Source organism: Aptenodytes forsteri, unplaced genomic scaffold (assembly GCF_000699145.1).
Source record: "Aptenodytes forsteri isolate BGI_AS27 unplaced genomic scaffold, ASM69914v1 Scaffold92, whole genome shotgun sequence".
Classification (NCBI taxonomy): domain Eukaryota; kingdom Metazoa; phylum Chordata; class Aves; order Sphenisciformes; family Spheniscidae; genus Aptenodytes; species Aptenodytes forsteri.
The window spans coordinates 76,920-99,630 of NW_008794581.1; the positions used below are offsets into that span (position 1 = coordinate 76,920).

The 22,711-nt window shown below is 43.5% G+C and overlaps 1 protein-coding gene across 1 annotated transcript in view; it reads left to right on the forward strand.

Annotated features, from left to right (window-relative positions):
• Positions 1-1,066: 1,066 nt before the first annotated feature.
• CMYA5 (cardiomyopathy associated 5) overlaps positions 1,067-22,711 on the forward strand; it is a 55,597-nt gene continuing 33,952 nt past the window's right edge. Inside the window, exons 1-2 of the mRNA XM_009272460.2 lie at positions 1,067-1,343; positions 9,192-20,925. Coding sequence (XP_009270735.1) covers positions 1,195-1,343; positions 9,192-20,925 — 11,883 coding nt within the window. The 5' untranslated portion in view covers positions 1,067-1,194. The remainder of the gene's footprint in view (positions 1,344-9,191; positions 20,926-22,711) is intronic.

Genomic DNA, 22,711 nt, shown 5'->3' on the forward strand with positions numbered 1-22,711 from the left:
CTTATAACACAAGGAGGAGTTCCCTGATTGATTTATAACCAGCTATTTATTTGAAGAACAAAAAAAAAAAAAAAGAAAAAATGGGATTAGAGTTATACAGTGTATACAATGTTTTATACCTGAAATAACTTGGAAGTTCTTTATTTAGAGTCAGTTTTGGTGCTTCTCTCTCTCTTCTAAAAAATAATTTTAAAAAAAGTCATTACTTTGGCTAGTACAGGTTGGAAATACTTCCATTTTGTCGATTAGAGTTATACAGTGTATACAATGTTTTATACCTGAAATAACTTGGAAGTTCTTTATTTAGAGTCAGTTTTGGTGCTTCTCTCCCTCTTCTAAAAAATAATTTTAAAAAAAGTCATTACTTTGGCTAGTACAGGTTGGAAATACTTCCATTTTGTCTGTGAAAAGCACTGCATTTTATGTGAAATGCAGAATAACAAAGGGTAAACATGGCTTAACCTAAACCCTACATGGTAATGTAGTTTGCTTTAAATTAAAATTGGTTCAAGTCAACAATTCCTCAAAGAGGAAATTTGAAATGTCCTGTGGTTCAACACATCGACAAATTTGGGTGGTCAAATATATTCCCTCTGTGTTGCTAAAAACTACAGTGCTTCCAATACCTCTTACGGTACAGTATTAATTACTACAGGCGTGTCCCCTAGGCTCATCCACTTGTAACTGTATTTGACTTCTCTAGCTCAAATTTGAGGCACTCTGGGTCCCCTGGTGTGCTCAGGGCTGAAACTTGCTTTTGAACATGCTAAATGCACCTTTTTTTGGGGCCACAAGAAAACTCTCCTTCCGCTTCATCTCTGCCGTCCACCCCAAATTGGCTAGAAGTGGCTTGGGAAGGTCTGCTGGGGCCCCAGCCCCTTCCTCACTGCTGCTGCCTGGCTGCACCATCTCTGTTGTAGAAACACCCCATCGGCAGCGGCGGGCAGGCCAAGGGGGCGAGCAGCTGGATAGATGGCCATCGGGTTTTGCCACGTGTCCTGGCACCCGGTTGGTGCTAGGACCCAGGGTAGGACCAGCAGCGACCTGGCGCTGTAAGTTTGCTGCCTTCTATTTAAAGACTGCCCTGAGTCAGGAGAAGTGAGAGCTGCTGGGGATGACAGTTGCTTCAGGCAACCCTGGGGAGGACAGGGTCGGGGGTAAAAATCACCGGCGAGGGCCTGAGCTGGGAAGGGCATGGAGGGGTACCGCGGCGCCGAGTGTGACAGGGCATCTGAGACCTCGTCCTTTGTAGAGGATGAAGAAGAAGAGGAGGAGGAGGAGGAAGAGGAAGAAGAGGAGGAGGAGGCTGTGGATCCGGAGGAAGCAGAAGAGCTGACTAACAGGTACTGCCTCCCCAGGCACTCACAGCCTTGGGGGGAGCTGGCAGCTTCATCCCAAAGCACAAGCCAGGGGGGATGCCAGGATTGGGGGCTAGTGCTGGTTTTAGTACCTTTCCTCCTTCCCTTCCCCAGCTGCTGCAGATTAAAAAAAAGGGGGGGGGCGGCTGTTAATGGGGGGTGTTTCAGATGGGTATGGAGGTAATTAGGTTTTGTGCAGTAAGCGCCTGCCCTGAGTTCCCTGAAAGCTTTTCTATTTAAAGATCCTCTGGCGTGCCAGCTCAAGTGGCATCTCCCTCTGCTCCTCCCTCTCTGGCTGACTCTTTGTCACATATCGATCTAAAATGCTCTGCAGATTTGCTTGTCAGGGAGAAAATGGTCAAAGATTGTAATGGCACATTGAAATTTGTTCCTTTTTATGGCCCTTTCTCCCTTCCCGCTTGTCCCTCCCTCTTCAGTTTCTTCTTCCCCAAAAAAGGAAAATCTTGTTGTATGTGCTCGCCACCGCCCATCATGATTTGTGTGGCTGATTTTTGGGGTTGCGATGAGGAATATTTTATCACTTTGATTTTTTTAAAATTTTTTTTCTTAATAACTCTTGCACAGAAACAGTTTGTTGTCCTAATATTGCACTCCTACCATCAGGAAAATAACGAGCAAGACAGTGGCCCGGTGCCCAGCGCATGGCCCTGGTCCTGCGCAGGATGCGGAGGCGTCTGCAACCTGATCCACGCAGGTGGACTCCTCTGGCCGTGCCAGCGCTGGTGGTTTCAAAAAGAGACCGTGAGGCCTGAGAGTCCCCTGGCACGTATTGTGTTGCAAGATTTCTTCCTTGTCTTGAGTGAAGCCTATCAGTTTTGGGTGGATACTGTAGGAAGAACCAAAGACATTAATGTTGACAGTTTAAAGTATTTCCAGAAACCAGTTTTTTAAGAAATTTGGGTCATACAGTTCCTAAAACCTCAGTGCTGTGGAGCCATCCTGTGTCGACAAACCGCTCTGGGTGTATCATAGTTCAAAGTGCTTTCTAGCATTGCTGATGGTCACTGGGAGACAAAAAGATGGCAGAAAAGAGGCGGGGAGGCTCTGTGCAGGCTAAACCACCCCGAGTGCTGCGGGAATGAAAGTCGAACAGGGAAATGTAGCCCGGGACTGTAGGAAAACCTCCTCGCAGAGGGAAGAGAGAGCTGGTTTTCCAAAGAAGTCAGGGGACACCCCTGGTGTGTAACACTGCTTTTCTCCTGAGGGAGATGTTGACTCTTCAGTCCTGTACCGGCAGAGAGAGGGGTTACGTGCTGATAAACGCTGCTTGCACATGGGTGCAACCCTGCGAGAAAACCAGCTGAAGGCAATGGAGTGGAGCTACTCACTGCAGACAGCTAAAACTCAACTGACTGGATATTTTTAAATGCAATGTGCAATTAAATGGCTAATAATAAAACTGAAATTGTAAAACATAAGTGGAAATGGCTAACTTTTCCCTTAAAGGGAGGAAAATCTATGTAGCCTTGCAGTTGTTCGCTGCTCGCGCTAGGAGGATGGCTTCTCCATGGGTGCCTGTTAGCAGCTCCCCACAGCTAGGTCTTGCTTCTGGCCGGCAGCCTCTGCAATGCAAACTTGGGTATTGCATCTCACCGCTTAATTAAATCACAGCAACCATTCCCTTTAGCTTTCAGTTATATTAAGAATTGCAGAGTTCATCTCTATCCTTAACTGTCTTACTAATAACAGAGGTCAGAGTCTACTGGAGAGGTTTTTAGCAGCTGTGCTCAGTGGTAACTGAGTATATTTAAATCCATTTTATTATTTTAATTAGGCTAAAGGAGATGTTAAATTTGGGGTTTGGCACAGATATTGTAGCTGCACCAAGTGCTCAGTAATAGCTTAGTAAAGTTAAATGAAACTGATTCTTTAAATGCTTAAATTTTGTTGTTGCAAATGTCAGCATGGTTGTTGAGCTTACGGCCTGAGTGCCTGGGCAGAGCTCCTGGGAGGTGCTGGCTAAGCCTCTGAGACGTGCTTACGCAGGCTGTAAGCTAACTATTTGTTGACAAACAGGTTTTCAAGTCCCTGTTGTGGGGGGGGGGGGGGGGGAGAGAGAGCGCGCGCGTGTGTGTGTTGAAAATGTGGCTTAGAGGAGATGTAACCAATATGCAAACTTGTCTGAAGACAGCCTGTCCTGCACCCTGCCGTCATTGATTTATTTTTAACAACCCCAAGCTCTCTGCTGCTTGTCTTCCTCCTCTGCATGCAGTTGAACAGCACCTGGTTGTACAACGTTGCAGTCAGCGGAGAAATTCCCCATTGGCTCCTATTTCCATCTTTCAAGCATGCTAAATATCCTCATTCCTATTTTATAAAAGAGTTATGCAGCAAGATGTCTGGCCCAAGGTCAGCAAGTGCCCATGACAGAAGCAGAAGGACCCTGGTGTTTCCCCAGGACACTAACCCCTGCGTCCTGATGGACCCACTCTGCTTCCACGCCGGTTCCTCTGCAGCAGCTGCAGGGAGTAAAATCCCAAAAGCTGCAGCAGAACTTATGACTTGCCCCAAAATTATGGTGCATGCACATAAAAAGCAGAAAAGTTTGTGTTTCACATCTTTATTACCCTTTTGATGTAATCTTCAAATAATTTGGTTTCCTAACATAGGTTTTTATGCAAGTAATGAGACTAACACATGGCATCAGAACCTATTATAAAGATGGGATAAGGCATCATGTCCTTGTCAGCATGAATAACCCACTGATCTTCAGAGGGTTCACGCAATATTTTCTTGCCTTTGGGCATTTTACTATCTGAGATAGACAGATCATGGCAGATGTCTTTTGTTTCAGGCTCCATGTAGAATTAATCGTCTAAACGGGGAAAATATTTTGAAAGCATGTATTGTGTGTTTTAAGGCAAATGAGTATGAAGTTAATAGGTATTTTTGTATTGATAATGGTGAGATTAAAGTCTAGCTACAGGAAGATACTTTACTGGTTAACTGGTTTATGTAACCACTGGAATATCCGAGTCTCTAACAACTACGTGATGGGTGAGCTGCTCTGACACAGTTCTGTCTCTTGGACCGTTCCCAGCTGATTTCCTTTTGTAGTGGGAAGGTCTCTGGATGTGTCTGTGTGCAGGGCTTACATAAAAATGACTCTGCAGCCAATTTGTATGTGTTCCCAGGTAGCTGGTTTGCCTGGAATGGGTATGGGGCTGATGTTACCTATTCATTTAGTGATAACCTAAGACCAGGAAATGGGGAGAAAGTCCTGGAGTTCTGGAAATTTTTTTAATTTTTTTTTTTTTTTTAAATGGAGCAGTCCTTCCACAAGAATATCAGAGGTGTGGAAGCTTCAGAGCCAAGTCTAGCTTAGGAAGAGTGGTGAAAAGGATGAAAGGGGAAGCGAAGCAAAGCGGAGAAGGGGGCAGCCCGCCACGTGGGGGATGCTGCAGCATCCAGGAGAGTGAAGGAGTGGAATGATGGCAAATAGGAAGGGAAGCCACTGGGGATTTGTCTTCCCAAAGAAAAGTTTGCCATACTCTCTCCAAAGCAAAGAAAGACGGGGGGAAAGGGTGTGTGATTTTAGTTTCCTAGATGAGGCAGCGCCTGCCTGGGGCCAGGGTGGAAGGGGCTGGCAGGGCTGTTTGTCCGCCGCCGGCTGCAGGCGTGTGCACGGGGAAGGTGAGAGCAGCGGGAAGCAGAGGCTTTCCAGCGCCCCGTGCAGCGGGGCAGAGGCTCAAGCTACAGGGCACCGGGAGCTGCTGAACGGGGCGAAGCGTCAAGGCAGGGGCGTTGCAGCGGGGAGAGGTGCAGCTGGTGAACCCACCCCACATCCCAGCCCCCGCTGGCAGCTGCAACCAGGAAATACACTTCACTCCGTGTTTTGTTTCTCTTCAGCCTTTTAGATAATATTGAATCCCTGGTAAAGGTCTAGATTGCAGTTTGGATCTAAAATAACACTCAGACTTTAAGAAGTTCCCTGTTAGGTCTCAACAAAGTGATTAAATCACTGTGTAAATGAAGTCTCCCACCGAGACCAAAGTGTTTGTTCAATACCTGTTCTCCCTCCACGACCTGTACAGTGGAGAATCCAGAATGCAGGAGCAAGGCAGACCGCGGGGGCACGGAGCTGCTGTGGTTTCTCAAGCAGCATTGTGAAGCTGTGACCGGCAACGCCACCAGGCCATGCCATGACCTGACGTCTGGAAAAGAGACCAGCACCGCAGCGGGTTGTGTCTCTTCCCAGGCATTTGCAAGCATCAAGGATGGAACAAAATGTCTGAGACAGGCCCAGCTCCCAGCTACTCCTAACAAAAATCAGCTTTGCAACGGTGCAAGCAGCAGTCTTACTGCTTTTAGATAATTATTCATTTGAATTTGGACACATGCATGAGCCACTGTGTTGCCAGAAGGGGCATTTATTAACACTGAAGGAAGTTAGCAGTAGGTTAACAAGTGAAAGGCTGGGTTTAAAATAGTGACTTTCTGTAGCTCCTAATTCTCTTACCCTGGAGAAGGAGATGGATGAGCTATAGCCCTGGGAAATGCAGACCGATAGAGACCTCACTGAGCATACTGATTGCTGCAGGGGAAAGGGGCAGCGTGGTAAAGGCAGAAACTACAGGAATGTACAGAACAAAAACACAAACACAGAAAAATAAAATATTTCCTTCAACTGGGAAGGCAAGCTGGCCAGTACCGATTTCCACCTCCCCTGCACTGTGCCTGCAGGGTTCAGGTAGGAGCCTTCAGGGGATAAGAGGTCCTGTCAGTGCAGGCCATCGCCACAGCTTGACATCTCGGCCATTTTATCTGTGGTGTTTTCAGCTTGCAAGGTGTTACGCAGCAAACAGCAACAAGTTTTGATGATACCAGGAGTGACAAGGTCTGATGTGAAGTGGATGAAGGGAGGCTCTGGAGGATTTTAGAAAGCTGATGGGCTGGCTGTACTTCTCTGCGATGGTGCTAGTGTAGCACAGATGGACAGACCTCACTCAGCATGTCTGAACACGACTGCTCTGGCAGCTGGGGAGGTGAAAACTCTTCCCTAGTATGATATATAAGGGAACGTGTGCCCAGCCTGCCGGGCTAGACTGGAAACTTGAAATCCCAGCAGACACAGCACGGAAGTCGTAGTGAGAAGCAGAGGAATGTGAGAAGCAGGAAGAGGCAATAAGAAAAATCTGGTTTTGAGCTATTATGACAGGAAGCACAAAACCAGTTGTCAACGTCTTCAAGAATTATAAAAGGTTTGAGCCAATGTCCTAGCACGGAAATAACAGACTGATGGCATGCGTGCCGACAGGATTGGGTGTGAAATATCTATGTGGAAAAAAGGCAGCACTGGCTTTCCCCCCTGGATGTCAGTGGCTTCACATCTGCATTTATGGAGCTGAAACATTGTGAACGTCTTTTTGCAATAGCAGACACTTCCTCTGACTAGAGGGGCAGTCTTTCAGCTACTACTGCACAGCGTGCAAATTGTATACAAAACTAGGGCAGCATGTGGAAGTATATTGGGAGAAAATGCTTGAATTACGTGTCTTTCATTCTGGTCTTAAAAATATAAAGCACCACTTCATTGCACTATAGAGGAATATGGACTGTGACTGCAACCTTGGAAATGATGTGACTAATGCAAGCTTTTTGCATAGGCAGGACGAGGGCAGCCCATTCTTACTCACTAATATCAGCTGAAGTGGGAGTGCTGCTCTGTTCTGCATGGGGTTTTATTTAATAATACCAGGTAGTGCAGAAAAATAGGTTAAAAAATATATGAGGGTTATTTAGAACTTGAAAAATCTAAAAAAAATTAGGCATCTGTTGTTGTGGACTCGAATAAGACCGGAAAGCTTCCTTAGTACTATTGCTATTGATTTATTTTATTGTATTTTATTTTGCTATGCTCAAGTCAACCTAATGCCAAGCTATGAAACTGGCAAAGAAAAAGCTAGCAGCAAAATTGGTATAGATTTATTTGCTTTGCCTTTTCCTCGAACCTGTAAATCTTACCTTATGGAGCTAGCCTTGCTATAGAGTACTACACCAAGGCAGATAATCAGCTGTACATGCTGAGGTTTTGTATTTGTTTGAGGGCTGGTCTTGGGGTTTTTTTTGGCTAAGATGTGATTATTTAGTATTGCACTGTCAGACTTGCTTTGAATTGTGGGCTTTAGTCCAAGCTGTCCTGCTAGTCCCAGTCTCCAGGCCAGCCCAGTCACCACAACTGGCTTTAAGTGCCATCACTGGACTTTAATACCGTGTTGTCCCACAACCTCCTGGTCAGGCTGTTGTCCCGCAGGGTGACTTCAGTCTTCAGTTGGCACTGAGGACACCAGAGATGAGATGCTGTGTGCATCAGTCTGCATGGACCTCAGCATGGGCTCAGCCCAGGGCAGCCCTTCTTGTGCTGTGCTCTGGAGAGCAAATTCATGGAAAGATAAGGCCAGCACTGCTAGTATCAGGATTACTTTTTTGTTTCTGATAGGCGCTGACGGTTTTGCTGAGAGCCCTTTACAAAAACCTTACAGTTCGGAGAGTTTGCTTGATGGAGTGATTATGGCTCTCCTCAGGATTTCCTCTGCTCCTCCTTCAAAAACCTCTGCCTTCTGCCAGGTGCTTGGCACCCTCTGGACTGCTCCTCAGGGGTGTCCCCCACCTCTGCAGCCTGCAGGCATCTCTGGCTCCCGCGGGGTGCTGGGTCGCAGCCTGTGGCAGTCAGTCAGACAGGTTCTGCTTCTCTGATCCCATGGTCAGGAGCCAGATTTCTTCACTCTTCCTGAAGAAGTGCTTTATCCTAATCACCTGGAAAGTGACCCTTCCCTCTTTTCAGTGGAAGTAGGACCTTGTGTGGCCGTAGGTTTGCATCCTTCCATGGGAGTGACAGAGACTTCACTACTTCTTCTGCTGTACTGAGGCCTCTGCCTTTGCCAGCAGATACTCTGCCTTTCTTTCCATCAGCTACTAACACGATTTCCCTAAATGAACTACTGTTTACTCAAGAAATACTGGAGTTGAGTGTTATGATTACCTTTTCTATGCTTTTTTGAAGTAATTGTTGTAACCCTGAAAATACTTTTTAAAAAATAATATTATGTCTTTTAATTGCTTTTGCTATTCTTTACACTCTTATTTCTAAGACTTTTTTTTTTCCTAACGCTTCCTAGAAAACGTTTCTCCAGCCTTTTTTTTTTTTAACTGAGAGAGATTTAATTGCAGCATATGATGGTGTACTGATTGCACATCATAAGGTTTAAGGTTAGATTTAATAAAACATTGTTATTTCATTTGGGGAGGGCTTAGTATATTTTTATTGTTGAATGTATTCTAAATTACTTTGTTAAATACGTAGAGTGCTTAGAGGATGAAACACATGAGAACTTGGTAACAAACTAGTGGATAGATTCTCTACCCCTTTGAGCATTGTATAATCATTTACACTTAGGCAAAGCAAGTGTGGGCGCTATTAAAACACAGTATCTTGTGTTTAATGCAAGGTTTAAATTATACTGTGAGATTACCAGGCACTGGAGAATAGCCCCCGAATCAGCTCAGTCTCACACTGGCAAAACAAGGTCAGATCAAAGACTGTTTTTCCTGCATTGTCAAGAGCATGTAAAACCCCCTTTCCTTCATTGAACTAACCTTGCAACATGCAGCTTTACAAAAAGTTATCTAAAATACATTTGTCAGATGAAATATGACTTTGCTTATGCTTGTGTTTCAAAATTTATGCACAATTTTTACAACTTTGAAAAGTATTTTTGCTTTAATGCAAAAATTTAGATTTGCGGTAATTTTATTTGTTGTGTGATTTTATGGCTTTTTTTTCTTGTTCTTTTTTCTTTCTTTTTTTTTCAGTTTAAAAGATCTTATCCAAAGCGAAGATGTGAAACCCAAGCTGCAGTACATCATGACTAACCCTTCCTTTTCTATGGTAACAGTTCAAAGTGAAGATAGTGGGATAACCTGGGAAACCTGCTCAAGCAGATCTTCTACTCCCTGGGCCTCAGAAACTAGTACAACTTCTGATCTTTACAGTATGGAAAGTTCACCAGTAGGTTCTCCTCCAGGAAAAGTTATCTTTATTATGGATGAAGGTAAGATTGTTCGGAAAAGGAAGCGTAAGTCTTCAAATAGGGTGCTGATGGCTACAAACCTGAAGGGAGGCCAGGGCAGTAAGAAACGTGACTCTTCTGGAATGCAGAGACAAGAACCGAGAACTGTTCTAGGAGATGTGCAGGGCTCCGTGTTGAACATTGAACAGGTGGAAGCACAAGACACAGATGAGGAAATGTTGGAGGACAAAGAAGATCTAGAGAACATCACAGAAGAGCCAGTTAAGCGTGCTCCGATAAGATCAATATTTAGAGAAAGCAAACTGAGAAAAGTAGGGCCGATCCTTGGAGGACCAGTACAAGCTAGAATCCAGCTGTTCAACTCAATTTTTGGAGGGACTGAGCCAGCCCCTGAAACATTGGAGAAAGCCAGAATCCAGAGAAGTAGCTCAGTTTCAGGAGATTCTGAAGAGTTCCTTGAAACATCAGTAAAAGAAAGATCGCAGAAGTTCAGTTTACTTTCAGAAGCAACACATCCAAAACCTTTCCAGAGAGCAAGAAGTAGAAATCTTGAAACACCATCGGAGAGAAGAAGGAAGCAAAGACAGCAACCCACAGCACATGCAAATCAAAGCTATTCTTCACCAACAACACCTCTTGAAAAACAGCTTACTAATAAAGATCATGTTTCATCTGAAAATATTAAACCCATTAAAATGGAAGATAAACCAAGCAGACTTTCAAGCTTTGGTGCAGAAACCGCACTTCAACATGAAGAAAGAAAAGACAGACAGTCTCTTTTGGAGATTCCAAATCAGGTATCAGGACAGTCACTGAAGTCCTGCCCTCCTGAAGAAGCCAGGAAGCAGCAAAGTTATTCACCTGTAGCCAAAGCGTCAATAACAGAGCAATCAACCTCCATTTCATTGGAGTCTGATGCTAAATCAGAGAAACAAGTGCTGCTTCCTTCAGCTGAAACTGCAAACAAGAAACCAGACCAATCCCTGCTGATAACATCAGATCTTCTGGATGAACCAACGGAGCAGGAAATTCAGCCCACTTCTGCACCACAGTCTGTTTCAGCAGATTTTATTAATAAATTAGGTAGACAAAGCACCCAACCTATTTTGCCTACAGCATCCATGTCAGAACATCCTGAGAGGGAAGCACAGAAGTCAGCAGTTCAGTCTTACTTACCTAGTGCTCCATCAGCTAAACCCAAATATTCTACTCTAGCTGAAACAAGACAGGGGGATATTCCTCAGTCATCAGAAACTGCACAATCTGAGTCTGAATATGTGCTATTACCACACTCTGTAGATGAAACAGAGAAGCAAGAAACTGAGTGTCATTCATCAACAACTGCACTGTCAGAAACTGAGCATTCAGGTCTATTGTATTCTGCTAAAAAAAAAGAGAGTCAAAAGACCCCACCACCAGAAACCCAAAATGTTCACTTAAAGAAGAAAACAGAATCCGAGGAGCAAGGAATTAAACTAAATTTACCTATTCCTGAAAAGATAGATTCTAAATATTTTGGCATTTCATATCCTGTTCACACAGAAACACAAGAAACTCAGAAAAGTTCAGCTGTAAATAAAGGAGTAGATTTGGATCACCCTGATTTTTCCGTTGAAAAAACCAAACAAGTAGAGAGTGCACAAATGGAGGTGGAGCATCAAGGTTTCTCATATTCCAGCAAAGAAATTGGGGAATTGGAGAGAACACAGATGGAGACAGAGCATCCAGATTTCTCGTATTCCAAGGAAGAAACAGAGGGATTGGAGAGTGCACAGTTGGAGATGGAGCATCCAGACTCTTCTTTTTCCAGGGAAGAAATGGAGGAATCTGAAGGTGCACAATTGGAGACAGAACATCCAGATTTCTCATATTCCAGGGAAGAAACAGAGGAATCAGAGAGTGCAAAACTGGAGACAGAGTATCCAGAATTGCTTTTTTCCGCAAAAGAAACAGAGGGATTGGAGGGAGCACAACTGGAGACAGAGCACCCAGATTTCTCATATTCCAGGGAAGAAATAGAAGAATCGGAGAGTGCCCAACTGGAGACAGAGTATCCAGAATTGCTTTTTTCCACAAAAGAAACAGAGGAATTGGAGAGAACCCAACTGGAGACAGAGCACCTGGATTTCTCATATTCCAAGGAAGAAACAGAGGAACTGGAGAGTGCCCAACTGGAGACAGAGCACCCAGATTTCTCATACTCCAGAGAAGAAATAGTGCAGTCGGAGAGTGCACAGCTGGAGATGGATCATCCCGACTTTTCTTTTTCTCGTGAAGAAACAGAGGAATTGGAGAGTGCCCAACTGGAGACAGAGCACCCAGATTTCTCGTACTCCAGAGAAGAAATCGTGGAATCAGAGAGTGCAAAACTGGAGACGGATCATCCAGACTTTTCTTTTTCCGGGGAAGAAACAGAGGAATTGGAGAGAACCCAACTGGAGACAGAGCACCCAGATTTGTCATACTCCAGAGAAGAAATGGTGGAGTTGGAGAGTGCACAGCTGGAGATGGATCATCCCGACTTTTCTTTTTCCGGGGAAGAAACAGAGGAATTGGAGAGAACCCAACTGGAGACAGAGCACCCAGATTTGTCATACTCCAGAGAAGAAATGGTGGAGTTGGAGAGTGCACAGCTGGAGATGGATCATCCCGACTTTTCTTTTTCCGGGGAAGAAACAGAGGAATCGGAGAGTGCTCAACTGGAAATGGAACGCCAGGAGTTTTTGTTTTCCAGGGAAGAAACAGAAGAACAAAAATCTGTTCCTTTTGAACTGGAAGAGCCAGAGTCTTATTCCGCTGAAAAAGCAGAGCAAGAAGAAACAGCACAGCTTGCGCTGGTACCTTCAGATTTCTCATGTTTGATGGAAGAAGCAGAGAAAGAAAACACTACAGAACTCCAGTTGGTACATCCAGATATATCTGATTCCACCAGAAGAGCTGAGACACAGCAAACTGGGTATCTGGAAACAGCACGTTCAGATTTACCATATCCCACAAATAAAACAAAGCAGCAAGAATTGGCACAAGTAGATGTGGACAATTCTCTTATGTCATATTTTGGTGACAAAGGAGAACAGCCACAGCCAGTACAGAAGGATTCACAACCTGGAGTTAAGCTGTATTCCCGTGCCAAGGGGATGCAAGGAGAAACTACTCAACTGCGGTCAGAGCATCCAGTTCTATCATACTCGACAGGAAAAAACCAGCAACATAAAACCTCACAGCTGAGGACAGAACAGCCAGAGATGACATATTCCACTGGCAAAACAGAACAACAGGAAATATTGCAACCAAAGTTGGAGAAAGCAGATTTGCCATCTTCCCATGGAGAAACAGCACAAGCAGCTGTACAAAAAGACTTAGAAGGTCCAGAGCCATCATGTTTCATTAGTGAAGCAGAGCAACATGAAAATGTACAACTAGCTTCAGAAAATAGGGATTTCTCATTTACCACTGGAGAAGTAATGCAAGAAGGAGTGGAGTCAGGATCTTTGGGCTCCTCACATTCGACTGACAGAGAAAAGACCTGGGAAATGGCACAACTGGAGCAGGAGCAGTTGCTTCCCTCCTGTTCCACTGCTGGTAGTCAGGAACAGGAAACCACACCACTGGATGTGGCCCAGCCAGATGTATCGTATTCCTTTGGCAGAATGGAACAAAAAGAACAACAGAGAGAGCTAGAACAGCAGGAAACAGCCCAACAAAAAGCTATGCAAATGGAAATGGAGTATTCAGATTTGTCAGAAACCTGGGGGAAAGAAGAGCCACAGGTCATAGAACAAATTAATTTGGCACAGCAAGAAACAGCTCAACCAGAGTTAGCGCATCTGTCTTTGCCATATTCTCTCAGTGAACAAATGCAAGAAGAAATGCAAACAGAGCCAGCATATCCAGAACAGACATTCTATGTAAGTACAGAGATGCAGGAGGAAATGACACAACACAAATCAAAGCAACCATTTCTTTCAAGTTTTACTGGCAAAACTGAGCAACAAGAAATAGTACATCCAGAGCTGGAGCAAACATTTTTGCCATCTTCCGGTGGAAAAGAAGCTCCACTGGAAATGGAAGCGAGTTCAGAATATCCAGATTTGTCATATTCCTTTCACGAAGCTGAACAACAAAAAAAGTTGAAACATCCAACCTTACCATTTCGTTTGAAGCAACAAGAAACTGCACCACTGGTGATGGAACATCCAGATTTTTCGTGCAACAGTGGTGAAGCAAAACCAGGTGACACCATAGCGCAGGAGTCAGGACATCCAGAGCTCTCTCACTCTGTGGGAGAAACGCAGGGACAGTCAGAACATTTGGACTCACCAGGAACCCTGGGTGATGCAGCACAAGGTGAAAGTATGGAAGTGGAGTCTAAATACTCAAATTTGACATGTTCTGATGGCCAAAAAAAACAGCAAGAAACTTCACAATTGGATTCAAAATATCCAGAATATCAAGAATTGCCTAAAATGGCCAGAAAAAGAGCTTCTCCAGCAACTGCACAAATAGAGTCAAAACATCCAGATTTGACATATTCCCTTGGCAAAGCAAATGAGCCAGAAATTGCACCATGGGAAATGAAGCATCCTGATTTGTCACATTGCACTGATGAGACAAACCAACAAGAAGTAGTAGTGTTGGATCAGAAACACAGAAAAATTTCTGTTGGCAGAGAAGAGCAATGGCAAACCACAAAACAGCAGTTAGAGCAAGAAAAGTTATCACATTCTCCTGGTAAAACAGAGCAATTAAAACATGCCCAGGAGGACTTGGAACAACCAGATTTATCATTTGCCATTGACAGGCTGGATGATGAAATGGCCCCACCAGAGGCAGGACACGCTGATGTGATATATTCTCTGGACAACACAGAGGTGCGACGAAGAGTACAACGAGAATCAGAGCAAACAGGTTTAACTTACCCCTTTGGAAAAGCAGAACAGAAAATGGTTCAGCCAGAAATGGAAATTCCACATTTGGCCCATTCTGTGGGTATGGCAGAAGAAGAAGAAGTGGCAGAGCCAGGGCAGGGACATCCTGACTTGCCTTATTCCATTTTCAAAGCAGGAGGACTGCAGACTGCACAGCTGAAACCCGAACACCTTGGTCTAGCATGCTCCCTTGACAAAGTGCAAGAAACGACCCAGCTGGGGTTGGAACAGCCAGATGTGTTGTATGTTCGTGACAAAACAGAGCAACTCCCACCTGCCCAGCTGGAGCTGGGCCACACAGACTTGGCCTCCCCCACCGACAAAGTGGGGCAGCGAGGGATGGAGCACACAGCCTTGGGACGCCCTGATGAGGGACAGTCTGTCAGCAGAGCAGAGCATCCACAAGCTGCAAAAGAGAAACTAGGAGCTCCAGATGCATCATCTCATAGTGGAAAAGCAGAGCAAAGAGAAATGGCAAAACCAGAGCCAAGGCATCCTGATTTATCATATTCCATTGATAATATGCAGATGCAAGAAACTACACAACTGGGGTTAGAAAAACCAGATCTATCATCTTGGCCTGGCAAAACAGAGCGAGCACAAACTGCCCAAGAGGAGCCGCTAGGCTTCCTGTATTCCTTAAAAAAAGCTGCACAAGGAGAGAAAGCACAGCCGGAATTGGGACATTCACAGTTATCTTATTCTGTTACTGAGGCAGAACAAGAAACTGCACATGCAAAATCAAACCATTCAGATTTATCTGCTGGCAGATTAGACCACCATGAAATCATACAACCAGAGGCAGAACTAACGGATTTATCATGTTCAATTGGTGAAACACAGCAACCTCAAATGGCTGAACTGGGTTTGGAGTATCCGGATTTATTGCATTCCACTGGCACAGTACAGCGACAAGAAAAGATTCAACCAGAGCAGGAACATCCGGGTGATTTTTCATCATCTCTCAGCAAAGAAGAGCAATGGGAAGGTGCAGGAATGCAGGCAGAACACCCTGAGCGGCAGTGCTCTATGGGGAAAACAGAAGGACTGCAAAATTCCCAAGCAAGATCAGAATATGCAGATTTGTCATTCTCTGTTGGCACAGCCGAACCTCATAAAACAACACAGCCAGAGTTGAAAGAACACGATTTGTTGCATTCTTTTGTCAAAACAAAGCCATCATGGTCTGCCCCACTGGAGTCTGAACATCCAGCCGTCTCAGATGCCATGGGCAAAGTACCACACCCTGATTTATCCTCTTCTGTTAGTGAAGAAAAACAAAGTGCACAACCAGAGGTCAAACAGGAGAGGGGAAGCTGTGCATTACACCCAGAGGAAACAGTACGACTGAAATTGGAACAGCCAATGTTGTCAAGTACTTGTGACACAGCACAGCAACAAAATAGGGCCCCACTGGAAGGGGAATTCCCAGACTTCTTGTATTCCTCTGGCAAAAAAGAGCGACAAGAAATGGCAAAACAAGAGTTGGAGCATTCAGATTTATCATCTTCCACTGATAAAACACAGCAACAAGAAACCACACAACTTGGGTTAGGACAAACAGATTTATCATCTTGCCCGGGGAAGACAGAGCAGCCACAAACTGTTCAAGTGGAAGTAGAGCATCAGGACTTGCTGCTTTTCACTGGCAAAACAGAACAGCAAGGAACAGCACAACCAGAGGTTGAGCATCCAGATTTGTCGTATTCCAGTGACAAAGTAGAGGAGCCACTGGCTACACAACAGAAATCAGAGCAGCCTGTAACACCCCATCCCATTGGAAAAACTGAGCAACAAGGAATGGCACATCCAGAGCAGGAACTTCCCAATTTATCATATTCCATTTGCAAAACACTGTCACAAGAAGCAACACAAATGGACTTAGAGCAACAAGACTTAACACATGCCCTTGGTAAAACAGATGAAATGCAAACTGTGCAAGGTGAACTGGAACATACAGGTTTGTTGCATTTTTCTAGCAAAAGAGAACAAGAAATGGTATTGCCAGAGTTGCGACATCCAGAGCTATCTTACCCTGTTAGAGAAATAGAAGAGGAAGCTACACATCAGAAATCAAAATATTTGTCATATTCTATTGGTCGACAAGAGCACCATGAAACTGAACAACCAGAGGTGGAAGAAATGGATTTATCCTATCCAGTTGGCAAATCAGAGCACTCACCACCTGCCCAAAAAGTACTGCAACAGCCAGAGCTTTTGGAGTCCTTCAGCAAACTAGAGGAAAACAGAATGGCCCAGCCTGGCTTTTTGCACTCCCTTGGTGAAGAAAAGCAGAAACCAGCTTCACCGTTAGACTTAGTGCAACCAGGTTTATCACATTCGCTTGGCAAAACAGAAAAACAGGAAACTGCACAAGCAGGGTTCGTGCCTTCTGATTTTTCATATTCCACAGGAAAAGCAGAGCAGTTGCAAATGGAACGACTAAAATCAAAATGTCCAGATTTGTCATATTCTCTTGGCAAAGCAGAGACTTATGGAATGAAACCACCAGATTTATTGCACTCCTATGGCAAAGCAGAGCAACCACAGAGTGCCCAGCTGGAGCATCCAGAGACATCATATTTCACGGGTGAAATGGAGCAAAGGGATGGGGCTCAACTTGAACTGCACTGCGTTAATTTGCAGTGCTCTGTTGTTGAAACAGAGCAACCAGAAACATCTCCTGTATCATATACCTTTGGCAGGACTGAGGAGCAGGGAACTGCACAACCAGACTTTGAACAATCAGATTTATTAAGTCCTGCTGACAAAGCAGAAAAGCATGAAGCAGCCCTGCTTCGAGCAGGGCGTTCAGAAAAGCGAGACACTGTGGCTGCTTCATCTCTAACTGCTCAGTTGGAAACTAAACAACAAGATTTATCCTTTTCCACTGCGGAAGCAGAGGGCCAACCATATTCACCTCTTACTGAACAAACAGTGTCTGTACCTTTGGATGTTTCACATTCTGCCTCTGAAACAAAACCAGAAGGAAGTCCAAAGTCTTCACCTGTAACTGGAGGCCTGTCCCCCAAGCACTTAGATTTATCTTACACCCACTGTAAAACAGAGCAGACAGAAACTGCCCAGCCTGCATCAGGTTTCTTCTTTGCTAGAAAAGAAGCAGAGAATACAAAAATTCATCTACATTTGCCTGTGGCTGCACAGTCAGAGGCTGAACATGTAATTTTACCTGAAACAGAGAGACAACAGACTCCACATTACTTCCACACAGCTGCGCAATTAGAATCTGAACAATTAAATTTTTCATATTCTCCAGATAAAGCAGAAACTCTAGAAAGTCAAGATTATTTAACTGTATCTTCAAAACTGGAGTCTGAACCTTCCGTTCTGTTTTATTCAGCTGATGAAACATGTCAGCAAGAAATTCCACCTTCTTTAAAACCAGCCTCTGATTATTTGGTTCCCACATGGTCCCTTGCTGAACAAGAAAAGCAAAGCGTGCAGCCACTTATTCCCCAGTCTGCACAATCAGAGCGTAAACGTGTAATTCCAACACATGATGAAAAAGAATTGCAAAAAATTCAGCTCTATTCACCTAAATCAGCAAGCTTGAAGACAGTGCAGTTGGAGAGTATGTCTCTAACACACACACAAGAACAAGACGAGCAAGAATCTCAAGATCGTTTGCTGGACACAAAATATTTGTCATCAGAGCAGCTAAGAAGTCCCCCCAAATTCACTACTGAGCAGGATAAGCAAGAAATACAACCTGATGTGCAGACAGTGCCAAGGTCAGTGACCACAGAGTCAAAAGTGACTGCTGTAGCAGACCGGCAAGCAGTGTCATCAGATTCATTTCTACCCTTTCGTACATTACCCGAAAAGTCAGTATCAGTGGTTTTCACTGATGATGCAGAGAAACAAAATATTCCATCATCTTCATCCGATGTAGTAGGCATGCTTGGAAAGCAACCTAGCATAGTTTCAGGCATTGATACTGAAGGAGAGGATAGACATGAAATGCAACCATATTTTGCAGACCAAAAGCATACATCCTTAGAGCATCTGGGAGCTGTTTCATCAGATCTTGTTTATGAAACTGTGACACACAAAACTCAGCATTATTCTGGTGAATGGGGCAGCCTTTCTTCAGCAGAGATGAAGTCCATTAGCTCTAGTTCTGATGAAAAGCAGAATCCAGATATTCCATCTTTTGGGCTAGCTAGCTGGCTGGTGGAAGAGGCGAAAGCTCGCTCAATTAGTCCAATAAGAGCTACAGAAGTAAACAGGCAAGAAATTCAACTTTCTCCAAATGAAGCTTCTGATTTTGGATCAAAACAATTCCCAGCTGGAAGTTGCACAGAACTTACAGTTCATGATGCTACAAAGAATAAAGGAGATATGTTTAGAGTTTCTGATTCAGTGTCAAGTGAAATTTCCCACAGAGTGTCCTCAGAAACTAGTCACAGAGCACAAAGGTATGATTTATCATCTCTGGGAGGAGATAATCCAGGTCCAGACAAAGTTCCAGAGCGTGAAACTAGAATTGGAAACCCTACAAAAATGGAAGCAATGCAGCATCCAGAGGTAGACAAAGTGCCTGAAGTGCCTGAACATTACCTGAGAGGAGAAGAGGAAGAAATGGAACATGCGAGCGCTGTAGAAGACAGTCAGCATGCTCCAGAGCCTACTGAACAAAAAGATCTATTTAATATAATTTCAGAAGGTTATGAAATACTCAATATTCATGCTCCTACACATATTTCTTCTGTTGATCAAGAAGAAAGTAAACACATGCCAGATAAACTAGAATACTTGGAAACAAATCCTTCATTTAAAAGAAAATTAGCTGATGATGGCCATAGAGCCCTAGCTTCTGGAACAACCACAGAAATTTCAGAAAGCTCAGTGTTGGGAAAGCCTGCAAGCCATGAACTAAAAGAATTTGTCAAAAATTATGATGTTGAGGAAACTGGAGAAACACAAGAAAATCCCGTGTTGCCAGAAAACAATAATAATGCAGTGTTGGATCCTAATAATGGTATGGCCGATATGGATTATTTTGAAAAATATACATTGATTGATGACAAATCCCCAATTAAGCCACATTTTGAAAGACCAAGTTCATTGTTTCCTGTGACAGAAGATCCCAATGAACCTGTGGAAGAAGCCACGTCTTTTAAAGAAAGTGCTGAGGTAGATACTTTTCAAGAGGAATTTTCCTTACTTGAGGATCTGGATGAAGTCTTTTATGGTACTGTGAAAGGAGAAAGCAAAATGCAGTCCTATGCAGATGCTCCAAAACCTTTACCTCTGCAGAAATCAATTGATATTAGCAGTAAAAAGTTTACAAATGTAGAAGATGAACGGAAGTCACCAGGAACCCCACTCTTTGATTCAGAAGAAGGAGTGCTAGAACGATCTCTGTTGTTCCCTACCACTGTTGCTGCAGTTAATCCAGAGCTTCTAGAGGAGCCACCTGCTCTGTCGTTTTTATACAAGGACCTCTATGCAGAAGCAGTAGGAGAAAAGACAAAGGATGAGTCTCCTTCTGATGAGGAAAGTGGTAATTCTAATGCGTCTTTCCCTAGCAGAAATTCAGACACAGATGACGGAACAGGAATATATTTTGAAAAATACATTCTTAAAGATGAAATTCCAAGTAAGGCCATAGGGCCTCAAAAGGATCAGTTACCAGAGGATGAGTCCTTTAGTGGAGGAATTTCAGTTCCAGGTTCAGAGGACAAACACAAGCAGGGGTCTGGTGATGTTCAACGTGTCAGAACTGAGGTTCTGCCAGAAGGGGGTGTTGTGGAGAGAGAGAAAGTCCAGGTTGACAGTGATATCCAAGCAACAATTTGTAAACCAATGCATGCCATTCCTTTTGGAAACAAAGTCATTCTTTCAGGTGCAAGAAGTGATACAACTGAACAAAGAGAAGAAGAAAATGTACCTGTAGAAACAACTGAGGAGTTGCCAGAGCAATCAAGTCATCACGAGTTGTATAGTCAACTAGTGGATTATCAGGGAGCTGCATATCAAGAAGCTAGTAATAAGCAGGAAGAACAGCAAGAATTAACAGCAATTCCTGAAATGGAAAAATATGTCCCCTATGTCCGGACTCCTGTTGAAGACAGTGAAGATGATCAGTATACCCAGGAAAATCTTTCACGTGTCCCTACCATTCAGCAAACAGAGAAGCCAGACTTGCAAAGAGAAGAGCAGCACCCCGATGTTTATGAAGATCTTGCTGAGTCAATGGACTATGATGTGATTACACAAGAAGAACTTTTGCAAGATGAAATATCATCTCAATTCACACATGAGGAGCTATTATTTGAAGACAGGGACTCTTTTGAGCATGTTGGTGATAGTTATGAATTTGTTAATGCGCCAGAGCAAAGAAGACCCATTGAGCTTGAAGATTCAGGCTTTGTGGTGATGTATCCTGAAAAATCAGCAACAAACATTCCTCAAGTTGAGAGCCCACAAAGAGAACTGAAGAAAGTGCAAGCAGACACATACTGTTACCACTGCAAATGCCCAATATCTGCTATTGACAAGATTTTTGGAGAACATAAAGACCATGAAGTCACAACACTAGATGATGCTGCAACCAAGATGAAGGTAAGAATTAATTTGGGTGAGGGAAGGAGCTACTGAAGCTAATTTCTCTAGACCTCCTGTGTTGTCAGGGGAGAGGCTTCAGAGAGCAGTCCAGAGGCTAAATCACAGTATCTATAAAATAAAAACTATTCCCAAACACCTGTAAGAGATCTTGAAGGGAGACTTATTAAGGTATTCTCTAGAGTCCTAGGCTTGCTAAGCTGATATTTTTATTTGTTCATAAGTTTCAATGACCTTGTTTATATGTAGCTGTTACTAGACTTTCCATCTTTTAGCCTGCTCACCTGTTTAAGTTTGTTCTGGTTTGTATGTGTAGGGGGAAAAATGGGAAGAGTGTTGTTTCTATGAAAAGAAAATTTTAGTAACAGCAGCTCATTTCACTTGACAAGGTACAGAAACCTCCATATGTGGGGACCAGTATCATCATAAATTGTTCCCCGTCCCAGTTATGTGTGTTGGTTGCTTGGAGATGTTAGACGAGTTACACAGTTTACACTACACAGTTTTGTTGAAACTCCATCCTTATTTTCTGTTCAGTTCATGTTCATCTATGCCAATAGTGTTTTAGCTGTAGCGCGGGTAAGAGTTTAGCAAGTCCTACTTCTTCCCACTATCTCTAAGCTGTACCACTCTAAAAGATAGATAAAAATGCCCTCCATTTCAGTAGCCTAGTCCTTTGCTATCAATACTAGTGAAAATGCTTTCGTTTCTGTGGAAGCTGTTCATTAAATTGCAGTTCTGCTTGTGAAAACAGCATGCGACGTCTCACTTTTCCCATATCAGATTTGTTCATGTACAAGTATATAGATGTTCCTTTCTTGGTTACCAGCTATTTAATCTCACCACAGAATCTGAAAGGTGAGGTCTCTTTCCTGGCACATGTTTGGTTGATGGTAATACAGATCTTGTGTAATTTCATTATAATTCCAGAAGCGCTTGTATTGATGGTATTTGTCATCTTTATATTAACTCATATGCAAGAAAGAGAAATTAAAAGTAGGAGAGTCATTGTGGCAGTTTCAAATATCAGTATGTACAAACTATCTCCATGACGTGCAGATGTATGACAGCAGAGTTGCTTTTTCTATGTGGCCATACATGCATGACTTAGAAGTGATAATTAGCCACCAGTAAGCTACCAGTAAGTCAGTAATAAAGTCACAGTCCCCAGCTGTCCCTCTAATGTACCTCCATTGCAGCGAGTCAAGTTAAGCCACAAATAAACATCCCATGACACCACTCCCTGGCTGTGGAGCATGGACATGAAGCCAATATTAAATCTGGCCACAACACAGGCTTGGCTTCACATGATTTCTAGCGCTCAGGTTACTCTGAGATGGCATTTGTATGTTTCTTGTTACTTCTGTATCACTACTGACAAAACATTAAGATAGCAAAATGCTTGTCGCCTGAATTTTAACTGTAGGAACATAGCTTCACAGGAAATGAAATGAGCTATGGATGACATCTGTCAGATTTTATAGGTTATCTTGACAAACAGAAGTTTGCCTCTGAATCTTGGTGATTGGCCCTAAATATTTATAAAGTGAGCCTTCAATTGTACAGTCCAAAGTGACTTTATAATTAATGGAAAGTCGTATGCTACGACAGATAGCAGATCCAGCATCCTGATCTAGCTGTAGAAGTTTGCCATAATAGGAAGCTGTTACCAAAGGAAGTTAACCTTCCTTTTAGATTTATGCCAGCTAATTAAAACTAAGTATTTTTATAAATTATAAATTGCACCTGAGCAGATGACCAGCTTGCTTTCACGAAAGGTCAAGAA